Below are 12483 nucleotides of genomic sequence, written 5' to 3'. Positions count from 1 at the left end.
CGAAGGACAGTGCCTTACTTTAAACCAGTGTCACCTTTCTTTCCTGCCAAGGCTTGAGGGCGATGAGCCTTTTCAGCACTGGGACGTGGCAGCCATGCTTCGTTTACGCCGAGGCGGAGCAGGGAGGGCTCGCCTGCCTCAGCAGGGGCCGCACGGGAGTCCATGCCACTGGTAAATCTCGCCTAGTTGAGTCCCAGGAACCGCTTGTCAGTGACCCGTCCCCTCGCGCTGGCTTCTCACCCCAGAGCCGACCTGAGGCCCAGAAGCCAGCGCCCGCTTGCCGTAGTTAGCAAAGCCTCGCTGCCGCTAGAGAAGCCCATGTTTGTGATGTGCTGAGCCACCGAAAGGGGGGGGCACAGGTCCCCCAGACTTAGCCGCCTTCCCTCAGCACAAACCGCTGCCCGCTAGTCCTGGAAATGTGTGTGGTCAGACTCAGCCTAACTCGGGGTGAATTCATCATTTGCAACTTTGTTATGAAGACTTCTGATTATAAATTCGTCCAGTGAGTGGTGACCAGACAGGAGTGTGAGAGGGAAAAGAAGTGGTACCAGAAGATGACCTGCAGATGAGTCATCCCGTGACTCATTTGGTTCATTCAGCTAGACACCCTTCTGGATAATGGGGACACAGCCGCGAACAAGACAGAAAAATTCCCTGCCCTCATGGGGCTTAAAGAAAAGGGAAGGAAAGCTTTTTTGGGACCGGTTTCAGGTAAAATCAAGTCTTCATTCCTAAGGAAGCCCTCAACAATCTTGCATTGCAGAATCTGCCGGCGATAGGAGATAGTCTGCGTCTGAGGACCTCACAGCACTTCCTGACTATAGAATGATGTTTGCAAAGCAGCAAACCAAGCACATGTCACTAATAGATTACACGCTAGGTGGGGCGCCTGTGGGGCTCAGTCTGTTGAGATTTGACTCCCGATTTCAGCTCAGGTCCTGATCTCAGGGTCATGGGGTCGAGCCCCACATCTGGCTCCACACTCAGTGTGGAGTCTGTTTGGGATTCTCCCTCTTCCTCTCCCACTCCCCTTCGCTCTCTAATAAACAACTAAATAAATCTTTAAGTAAAATAAAATATTACACACTAGGCATATGGTGCTGAGAAAGTCCTCAGTCCAGTGGGGAGAGATTTGGGAAGGAGGTGAGGGTAGAGAGGTCAGTGGGGTAGGACCCAGGCGGGGGGGGGGGGGGGCCCTTCGAGGGCAATAGAGAAGTTACCAGATCTCCCTACATCTAGTCCTCCTCCTGGCTGAGTGGGTGTCTGAGCACCGCTGGGTCTTAGCATGGTGTTTTTAAGCAGGCTTTCCTGCTGCAGAGAAGGCCAGGCCCCCACGTTTCTGGCCAAATGGTGTGTATATTCTTTCTTTTGCTCTGAATGGGCGACTCCAGACTGTGGATGCATTTATGACAGGAGCAAGGGGCAAGGGCTGCCATTCATACAGTCCTTCTATCCAGTTACCCCTTCATCAAACCTGTGTTTACAGTGGAAGAGCTGTATGACAGTTTTAGCAATCAGTAATTTTGTATCAGAGCCAAGCGAAGGGGGAGAATCCGCTGAGTTTAGACAAAACTCTGTGGGCAGAACTCCAACCTAGGACACAGCTTGGCTTTTCCACCAGTGGGCTGTGAAGCTGACCAAATGGCTTGCCCATGGCATCTTGGGGATTTTTGCTTATTGTTTTTATTGCTAATTTTTTTCTATCAGAAAAACGAGGGTGTGTGACAGACCCTTTCACTTAGTAATCGCATTCCTATAAAAGTACATCCTAAGGGAAAATATCCTGATCAGGCAGAGAGCAGGTTAGTGAGTGGCCATCCCTACCTTTGTCTGAGCTCCAAGCCCCATCCTGCCCCAAAGCTAGGCGGCAATGAAGGATTCTGGACCCAGTCCCCAGTACAGAGATGGTTTTCTTTTGCCTGCACTCTCAAGCTGACCTCTCTGTCCCGGAGCCCCCTTGCCTGGGTCTCTCGGGTCCAGAGGCTCCACTCTCCTTCCTCCCAAAAGCCACACTATTCAAGGCTGGTCTTGGTTTTGCCTCCACTACGGTATGACTCTCTTGTAGGGCTAAGCTAGAGATAACCAGCACAGGTCCAGCATGAGAGATAATCGTAAATTATGATCCACAAAATACAGTGGCAAACAAGGAAGATTTTATATTTTAAAAATCAAGAAAATATGTAACATGACTGAATGTATATATTAAAAGTAGTGAGGGGGGCGCCTGGGTGGCTCAGTCAGTTAAGCGTCCGACTCTTGATCTCAGCTCAGGTCTTGATCTCAGGGTCGTGAGTTCAAACCCTGTACTGGGCTCCATGCTGGGCATGAAGCCTACTTAAAAATAATGATAATAAAATAAGAAGATGGGGGGAAATGTAGTGAGGAAGGCAACCATGTAAAAGTATGATAGTAGGGTGGAGGAAATGGGAAGTCCTACTTTAATGGATATAGACCTTCAGATTTGCAAGATGGAAAAGTTCTGGAGATCTATTACACAACAGTGTGAATATACTTAACACTACTGAACTGCATATTTAAAAATGGTTAAGAAGGTTAAAGATTTATGTGTTTTTTACCACCATGATTAAAAATTAAAAAGAAAAAAAGATTGTAGATGGGCAAAGCCTGGAAGAGAAACTCCCCTCCCCAAATAAAAGGTTTTCTTACATTGGTGTGGTAACATTCCGGGAAAATACTTAATGTACTGTGATTTCGCAGTTTTGTTAGCATGTTGCTTTCAAGGTGTGTTTTAATATTGCCTACATCCACACCCTGTAAATTCATCACTTGCCTTAATTTGCAGCATGCCTGCCTTCTTGTTCCTTTCTGGACTGTTAGAGTTACGGACACCTAGTCTCACAGAACCTCTCTCCTACTGTCACTCTCCATGTCTTCTCGAAGACTCCAGAAAAGCGGTTTGGCCACTCTCATAGCCTCTCAGCACTCTGAGATCTTACCTGAGTCAGATTTGAAATCTTTCCCCAGCTCATTCTCTTCATTTTAGTCAATGCTTGGTCCACTCTCTTCAGTTCATTTTAGTCAATGCTTGGTCCGCTCATTGTGCAAAATATGAGTTGGGAAGTTGAGCTTTTCTCTGAGCAGCCCCCAAGCGGCATGAAGCGGTTGGCTCAGCTCTTCCTTGCCCTAGTGGATTGCCCTGGACGTAACTATAGATGCCTGTTTCATTTGGACCCTCTTCTAAATGATTTAAAAATCCATCTCCTGGGGCGCCTGGGTGGCTCAGGCGGTTGAGGGTCCAACTCTTGGTTTCGGCTCAGGTCATGATCTCAGGGTCATGAGATTGAGCCCCGCGTGGGGCTCCATGCTCAGTGGGGAGTCTGCTTGGGATTCTTGCTTTGTTCCCTTTACACTTCACGCACATCCCCTTTCCCAGAACCTGAATTTTTTTTTTTTTTAGATTTTATTTATTTATTTGACAGAGAGAAAGCGCACAAGCGTGGGGAGCGGCAGGCCTGGAGGGAGAGGGAGAGGGAGAAGCAGGCTCCCCGCTGAGCAGGGAGCCTGATGCGGGACTTGATCCCAGGACCCTGAGATCATGACCTGAGTCAAAGCCAGCACCCCGAAACCGAATTATTTTAAAGCAAATCCCAGGCATCATATCATTTCATCTGAAAATACGTCATTAGTTTGCACTAAAAGACTCTAAGGACTTTGTCTTAAATATAACCACAATACCATTATCATACTGAGAAATGAATGATTCCCTAATATCCCATTTCTACTCAGGGTTCAGATTTCCTTGATTGTTTCACAGAAGTTTTTTAATGGTTGGCTTATTCGAATCAGGATCCACATAATGCCTATACATTGCATTTGTTGATCTGTCTCAGAAGTTTCTTTGAGTCTCTAGATTCCCCTCCGTGATCTCCTTCCATATGTTGTTATTGGTCTTGAAGAAATCAGGCCTTTTAAAAAATATATGGAATGAATGTATTTATAACACATTACTCTTGATTAGGTTTTATTAAGCCAATATAAAATTAAGTTTCAGTTTTGCAATTTTATACCCAAAGGTGGTGAAAGCCCCTACGTATGCTGAGTGGTAAAGCAGAGATGCTAGGAATCCGTGTCCGCCAGCACTGAGCGAGATAATGGTTGTAGCATCCTCATCCTGGTCCTCCTTGAGCCCTGGGCCCCCGGGGTCCCCAGAGCCTTTCAGGGAGTGGCCCCTGTGGTGGTCGTCAATCTCGAGATCCTCTGCAGTGCTGGGGCTTTCATGTCTTACATGTATGACCAGCCCCCCACCCCACCGCCCTGCTTCCTTCCCTCTGCATCCCCTCCATACGCAGGACATACTAACCAAAACAGTTAGGAAGTCAGCAAAGGCAGAAACAGCCCAGGGCCAAAGAAAGCTGGGACAATGAGACTGTCAGCTCTCTGAGGAAGGGGAGCCTGGGTCCAACGTCAGAGGACGGGGTGCTGGCAGAGGAAGCAGGTTTTGGTTCGTGGATCGGGTGACTTCCCTCCTCCCTCCTTGCTCAGACCATGAGGTAAGGGTCCAGATCCCTGCCTTAGTCGGGGTCCTGCTCCCGGTGATCTGGCCCATCCTTTCTATTTCTGCAGTGTTTGGGGAGCCCCTCGTGCATTTATAGAATGGCCTTTTGACCTTTGAAGGCAGTCTTAGTCTTCCCTCTGAGCCTTAGCCCATGGTTTAGGAGCATGTCACAGACCATGAAAGCCACAAACCCTTTCACTTTTAACCTCCCATTACCTCTTATTTTTTAACCACAATATTACAGGAAATGTTTGCCATTCCAAAACTGAAATGTGGCAGCCTTGGGGAAATGACTTTATAAACTGCCTGGATTTTTCGAAAATACCTGTGAACCACCCACTCCCCTCTTTGGCCATCTGGGATATGAAACCGATGGATGATGTGTGGGAATGGTGACACCCAGATTCATTCCCAGGGCTGGAGCAGGCCTCGAGACTCAGCCATCTGCAAAGTGGGGGTTAGCATGGACTCCGTGGCAGCTGTGGGTTCACATGCAGGGAAGAGAACACTGAGTGGGAAGGGCTGATCCAGGGTTGGGGGAGCGGAGGGGGGCAGAGTAGCACATTACCATTTGCTCACCTGCCACATGGCCAAGGAAATCTGCCATGCCGGCACATAGAGAAAGTTGCACCTTACTGCCCTGGTGTGACCCGCAGCCGGTCTCTTGACCTCTCTGAGTCCATGGTGGTCTCCTAATCTGGAGTGGGGAGAATATTACCTGCCTAGTACCGCTGCCGGGGTGTCAGGCGATGACCCTCATGTCAGGTAGGCCGAGTCACACACTAGCTCTAGGGGCAAAAAGACTTCAGAACCATCCCCGGCAGCCACGCCCAGAAGGAGTGGATCACCGCTCTACTTCTTCCGTTCCCTTGCCCCTTGAATGTTCTAAGGCTAATCCAAAGAGAGCTCAAATGGGGAGCCTGGGTGGCTCAGTCAGTTTAGCGACTGCCTTTGGCTCAGGTCATGATCCCAGGGTTCTGGGATCGAGTCCCGCCCGCATCGGGCTCCCTGCTCAGCAGGGGAGTCTGCTTCTCCCCCTCCCCCTGCTCATGCTCTCTTTCGCTTACTCTCTCTCTTTCAAATAAATAAGTAAAAATCTTAAAAAAAAAAATCAAACAGCTCAAATGGTATGATTTCCCTTTGCTTCTCAAACAGCAACAAAAGAAGTTCTTTTAGGTTTTTCCCTGCACTGTGCCTCTCCACACCCACCCTCCCCTTACACGCTCCCGTTATTAAGCCAGAAAAACCTTCCTGCAGAGGAGGAAGCCGAATAGAGGTGTTCAAGCACGAGTACTGGCAGGTTCTGTGACAAAGAGAAGGCCACTGTGCTGGACGAGGGTGTCGGGACTGTCACCCCCCCAAAGCCTGTGCAGCTAGAGAACTTTCTCGCTGGGGCCTCACGTTCAGCAAGGCTCTTTTGGTGTCTCCATCCGTCTCTACGGAGAGTCTGAGTCCACGCGCAGAAACCCGTGTTTCGGGGTCGGGAGCCAGCGCCGCTTTCTCCGGGGTAGAAGTGCTTCGAGCACCTTGTCCAGGGTGGGGGCGCCCGCGCGTCCCTCCAGGCGTGGCCTCTCACTCTGGTCTGCCGTTCTTTCAGGGCCCAGGAGACCTTCATGCAGTGGGATCAGTGCCGACGCTTCTATAACTTCCTCATGGCTGACAACATGAAGAAGATCATCCTCTCGCACAGGTACCAACCCTCCCACGTTCCCCCAGGAGACGGTTCCTTTCTGAGCTTATTTTCGAGTCACTAAAAGCCAGAACTCTGGTTTCTCCAGAAAAATGTAATGAAGGCAGGGGTGCTTCTGCTTCTCTGCCGGCTGCTTTGTGACTTGCTTAGAAACAAACTTGTCCCGAGCTGCCAAATCCACCAGATCGCATCCTGCCTTCATGATTCCCGATATATCCAACACGAGAAACCCTTCTACACCATTCTTTCCCCAGTTGGAGCAATCCTGAGGGCGGCTTGTCATGGTTTAGGAACCTTTCTCCTTGGGCTACTCTTGGGCTGAAGGATCAAGCATCGTCATCCTCTGTGGGCTCGTGGGGCTCTGATCAGCAGCTGCAGGACAGGAGTCTAGCTGCTGGGCACCACATAGTGTCCACACTGCCCTGTTCACACCTCTGCATGTTCCCCATGCTCGTCTTGCCTCAGTCCTGCTCAGAATCCTCCGTGGGGTAGCCTCTGACCACTGCTTGGAGAAGTCAATAAATATTAGCGATGGTTTTATTGTTATGATTGTTATTATGGATACCGTCCCTCCCGCTTCCCCCGCACCTGCCTTCCCTCTAGCTGGACTGGGCCACACGGAGGCTCACACGCCCTCTGGCCCCTCCCACACCACTGGGGCCTTGCCCAGAATGCCCCTCCCATCATGTCTGCCCACACTCTAGGTCCTCCGTGAAGCCAACTCCTCCACCCCCAAGTTGTGTTTCTGTCGCTTCCCCGGTGTGAATCCTGCATCTTGAACTAAACTGTAAAGCACTGGAGGGCCTGGGCTGGTTTTGATTTCCCCCAGAGCTTGGCACATCATGGGCGCTCAAACAATACAATTTTAGGTGGGGGGTTGATGTCATCCTGGGAAAGGCAATCTGACTGAATGATCACCTGCTTATTTATTTCAGTGGTTCAAAGAAAATAGGGTACTGCCCATCCCAGCCAAGCACCCCAGACTGGGCTTCCTGTGGGCAGGGTTCACGGGGAGTCTGGGCAAGGCTGATGCTCGCAGGCTCCTCAGGCTGCCAAGCTGCTGGGTCCTTGTGACGGGTGGGTGGAGGACAGGAGACGTCTGTCCCCTGGGCTCACTGGATGTAAACTGTCTTCTCTCAGCTCATGGTGTTTGGGCCCTGAGTCAGGCGTGGCTCAGGTGAGGTTCAGATGGGACTGGAGGTTTGCTGAGGTTCCAGAAGGGACCAAGCCAAGCCTCTGACACCAAGTGCCTCTGTCAGCCTCTCCACACCTCTGGAATGGGAAGCAGTTTCCTCCCAGAGAACATTTGTTTTGCTACAGGGCCCAGTCTTGCCACTAATTAGTCCAGAAGGTCCAACATGTAATTCTTAACAAATTGAGAGAGTCCTCTGAATGTGTTCTAGGTGTATCTACATTTTTTAAATTTACTACAGACAGCGAAATATTTAGAAATTTTAGGGCCACTTTAAGCTGTGAATTCTAAACTCTGGCTATATAATCTTCCCAATAATCTTTGAGGGGAAAAATGCTAAGGAGATGTGTTCCTCTTTGAGAGAGGCTGTGAGTAGATACCAGAACGTTTAGTTTCCATGACGACCTTTCTCACCATTGGGCCAGGCCGCAAACTCAGTCCTACATCAGCTGTGTGCCTGAGACCTCGCAGGGAATGAAAAGTCTAAATGTGCACATTTTGATCCCTACTCTTATTATCATCCTCTCAAGATGGATCTTTTTCTTAAGAGAAATGATGACTCTTCTGAGTATACGTAAGCTTTTGAGCTGACATGTTGGAGAGCCATTGACTTGCCCCAACACTAGATGGGTTTACCGCTGTCTTTCTTTTTTTTTTTTTTTTTTTAAAGATTTTATTTATTTATTCATGAGAGACAGAGAGAGAGAGAGAGGCAGAGGGAGAGGCAGGCTCCCAAGGAGCAGGGAGCCCGATGTGGGACTTGATCCCAGGACCCTGGGATCATGACCTGAGCCGAAGGCCGACGCTTAACCATCTGAGCCACCCAGGCGCCCTACCGCTGTCTTTCTTGTTAACTGACAAAAACACCTCCTCAAGAGAAAGGGGCAGTGTCAGCTCCAGTGTGAAGCCAGGCCCCCACAACCGTAGATGAAGGCCCCCACACAGTTTGGCTGACCACCTCCCACTCACCGCAGAGCCCATCCTAAGACCTCCCCTGCAGCGAAGGATTTGTAATACAGTCGACCCTTGAACAATGCGGGTTTGAACTGTGTGGGTCCACCTGTACGTGGCTTTTTCTCAGGCCAGTGCCATAAATGTATTTTCTCTTCCTTATGATTTTCTCAATAACGTTTTCTTTTCTCTAGCTTTCTTTATTGTAGGAATACAGTATATCATACATGTAATATACAAAATATGTGTTAATCGACTATGTTATGGGCAAGGCTTTAGGTCAACAGTAGGATATTAGTAGTTAGGTTTGGGGGGAGTCAGAAGCTCTATATGGATTTTTGACTGTGCCACAAGTTGGTGCCCCTACCCCTATATTGTTCAAGGGTCAACTGTATTCACCTAGGCTCAAACCCAGTCTCTGCCTAGCTGCCCCTGAAAAGGAAAAGAAGATCTTGACAATCATCTTTTCACAGTTATTCAAAAGTCAACATTACCGGCTTATCCTCTGGGACATGCTGAAGGCTGAAGGGATCTATTTCTACCTTGCGCCCATATGCCTTCCCAAAGACTCTCTCCTGGCTTGCCTCTGGGCCAGGAAGCAGGCTCTGCTGTCGGTGTTTATCATCCGTTCTTTAAAATATTTTTCAGCTTTACTGAGGTATAATTGACAAAATTGTCAGATGTTTCAAGTGTACAACATGATGATTTGGTCTATCGTCTGCTTTTTATTCTGTCTACTGTTGTGTCTCATTCTAGGCAAGCTCTTTTTGGAGACCATGTTAAGAAACCCCAGAGCCTGGAGGACACAGACTTGAGCCGCCTCTACACTGCCACATCCCTGATGCAGATCGATGACAACGTGATGAGGTATGCACATGCTCGGGGACGGGGTGCCGGGCGGGAGGCTGCAGGCCAGCACTGCCCAGAGCGAGGGCTTTCTTCGCCCACTTTAGTGTTAAAGGGTTTTTTTGTTTTGTTGTTTCTAAAGATTTATTTATTGAGAGAGAGAGAGAGCACACGGGGGAGGAGCAGAGGGAGAGGGAGAGAGAAACTCACGCAGACTCCTTGCTGAGCGTGGAGCCCAGCGTGGGGCTTGATCCCACGAACCACGAGATCATGAGCCAAAACCAAGAGTCAGTCGCTTAACCGACTGTGCCGCCCAGGGGCCCCAGGGCTTTTTTTTATTCTTTGAATAAATGTCTGGTGTTTAAAAAGTGAAGATCGCACAGAAAAATCCAGATTTCTAGTTGCTCTTAGAAAACAAGGGGAGGATCTCACCGCTCATTCTGCACTCTTGTGTGGCATAACTGAGCTGGAACTGGGGAGCTGGGGTGCGTACCCCCTACTGTCCTTACCCTACCTGCTGTGCTCTGACCCTGGGGCAGGGATCAGTTGCCACATAATTTGCATTGGCAGGAAAAGGAAATATTTCTTGTACCTGTCCATGTCTCTATCAAAAGTAAAACAAAACGAAAAAAAAAAAAAAAGACCAAGAGGGCTGGCTGTTGCGAGAAAACAGAGCCTCTTTCTTTGGGGGCAAGAAGTCTCTCCTCTGAGTGTCCTATGCAGACCCCGCCCACTTTGTTCCTTTCCCCTTCACCTGTCCGCCCCCTTCAGGCACCTGAGGCTGAGACCCTGACAATGTCCTCTTCCCTGGTACATGTAATTTCTGATTGAGCTTATTGAGCTTAGCCTTAGCTGGAAGAAGCAACTGTTGATCTCTGACCTCACTGTCAGAATAGAACAAAACCACCAGTCAGAAACCAGAGGCCCTAAGGTGTGTCAGAAAGAGGTTTCCAGAGATCCTCCGGCCTGGGGCTGAGTTGGCCCACTGGTGTCAGAGCTCCAGGCTGAACAGAGCACAGGGCAGAGCCGAGTTGCTGGACTTCCGGGCGGGAACAGGGAGGGTTCTGTTAAGTCTCTCTGACTACTGCTCCATGAGTTTGCGGAATTGGCAACTTTGAATCTCTGTCTCACATCCATTACCTGAGACACGTTTCTTTCCAGTTCACAGGGGTCGGGGTTCCTCTGCCAGGAAGAATTCTGTTGAAGAGAAAGTTCTCGTAAATGCCTTTGAATGTCAGTTTCCTAGTGTCCACAGTCCTCTGGTTTTATCCTGACTCGAAGGGTGTTAACATCTGCTCGTAAATACTGTGGATGGCATTTCCTGAGTCACGACTGTGGGCCAGGCACTTAGGCTTTGTCCTTCTCCTTTGCGTGTGTGTGTGTGTGTCACAGGAAGTTCCACGGCTATAACTCCCTGAAGGAATATTACGAGGAGGAAAGCTGCATGCGGTACTTGCACAGGGTGAGTGGTGGCAGAGCTCGGAGCGAGCAGCCTCTCCCAGTCAGTGGCCCTTCCTCCAGCGAGCACACGTGCACCAAGCACGCTCCCCAACACCCTTGGTGGAAGAATCGGGCTCGGACCCCTGCAGCTGTTGGCTTGGGTTTTGTTTCTGAACCAAACCCTGTCCCTCTGTGACCGCCGTATATTAATCCCAGAGCTGCCCCTCGGTGCAGAGCGGGACCAGTCTGCTCCTATGGCTGTGAAAAAGCCCTGGAAATTGCCGCAACACCCATTTGTCCCTCAGTCTCCCTTTAGCAGTGAAATCTTTCCCCCTTCCTGCCATGGCTCCTCATAGATCTGTGTAGATTTCCTGCAATCTTGGACCCTTGTTTTGGCCCCTGTGCATTTTGTTAGCGTGGTGGCTAGGACTAAACTCAAGGCTCCTGCCATGATCTGGTGAGCGCAGAGGAAAACAGATGTATTTCTGTATCCAAATGAGGAGGAACAGGTCTGTTGACAAGGTAGACTGGCTTATATGAATGCAGTTTTCAGCAGCTGCAATCAACTCAGAGTGGATTCGGTGAAGTCTGTGGCCAACCATAAACTCCCTATGTTTTTCACCTGCACCACCACCAAACCGGTCTTTCATCATTCTTTGTACAGGTGCTCCTTTTACTCAAACACAGGACTTCCCATTTATCCCCGTCAGTGTCCACCTGCTGGTTTGGCCCACCGCTCACCCAGTGGAAGCAGGTGATTGTGAATTGCAGTCCTGCCATCTGCCGTATTGGCCACCCCCTCCCCCCACGCTCAGTTAGCATCATCCCCCAGGCTTTGGGCATCTTCCTTTAAGCCACTACAGCCGTTGAGCTGCCTAGAGCCAGTGTTAGAGGCCTCTGGCTCGGCACAACCAGCCCTGTACTCCCCGGGCCTCAATGTTCAGGAGCGTCTGAGTGCCCCCCATCACCCTGTCTGCACTAAAAGGAAAAAGCCTGTCTTACTAAAATGGATGTTGACTGCTTCCCAATATCCACCAGCCTCCTCCTGTTTCTCACCTTCAGATTCCTCTAGAAAGTCTCCCTTGTCTGGAGAGGAGCATATTCCCATTTTTCCTCCCCCACAGAATAAACGGAATGAATAGGTACATAACTCTTCGTAAGGTCATTTTTCTGAAAGGTAGGCTAACCTGAGATACTGTGGAGGATCATCAGAAATATTTTGCCAGGGAGCCCCACTGAGCCCTGCCCTCACTCCCTCAGAGCACGTGGGTCACCTAGAACACCAGGAGCTTTGCTCCTGTGCCCCCCTGCCAGGCAGCCACGAGAGCACATGGTTAGGATTCATGCCGCTGCCCGGGAAGACGGGGCACCCTCAATCCACCCGTGCAGCAAACTGAGTAGCGACCCTCTTCCCTTTGCTTCAAAGACGTGGCCGATAGTGAATTTGAGCCTTGAATCAATGGCGTCTAAAACAGGGGATCGATCGTTTATTTCTGCCTTACTTTCTTGTTGCAGATCTATGTGCCTCTCATGCTGGTTAACGCAGCTGATGACCCCTTGGTGCACGAAAGCCTCCTAACCATTCCAAAATCTCTTTCAGGTAAGTGTTCCTCCCTGCTGCTCCCTCGGCCACTCAGCACATTGCCCTGGTAAATTCTGTCACCTTCACCCTGCCGTCACCTCCTGAAAGCCAGCTTCTGTGGGGAAGGACATCCCGTGGCAGAGTTCTCATTCAGCCTGGCCTCATAGTCCTGGGGCTGTGATGGGGCCTGGGCAGGGCCTTCTCCTGTCCTATCCTGGTGCCAGAGACGACCATCATTTATATCCACAGCCAAGAGGGGTTTGGGG

General features: G+C 49.9%; 1 protein-coding gene across 3 annotated transcripts in view; it reads left to right on the top strand.

The window, feature by feature from the left end:
• The window catches only part of ABHD2 (abhydrolase domain containing 2, acylglycerol lipase), a 97910-nt gene that overhangs the window by 78153 nt on the left and 7274 nt on the right, over positions 1-12483 (top strand). For all 3 annotated transcript variants that reach the window (XM_045899422.3, XM_064569903.1, XM_064569904.1), the window contains 4 exons: positions 6114-6206; positions 9106-9216; positions 10588-10657; positions 12151-12235. In XM_045899422.3, the coding sequence (XP_045755378.1) occupies positions 6114-6206; positions 9106-9216; positions 10588-10657; positions 12151-12235 (359 nt within the window). The remainder of the gene's footprint in view (positions 1-6113; positions 6207-9105; positions 9217-10587; positions 10658-12150; positions 12236-12483) is intronic.

Source organism: Mirounga angustirostris, unplaced genomic scaffold (genome assembly GCF_029215605.1).
Source record: "Mirounga angustirostris isolate CCGP_5_RB_7025 unplaced genomic scaffold, mMirAng1.0.hap1 SCAF_9, whole genome shotgun sequence".
Lineage (NCBI taxonomy): Eukaryota > Metazoa > Chordata > Mammalia > Carnivora > Phocidae > Mirounga > Mirounga angustirostris.
This window is presented reverse-complemented; position numbering and strand designations above follow the sequence as displayed.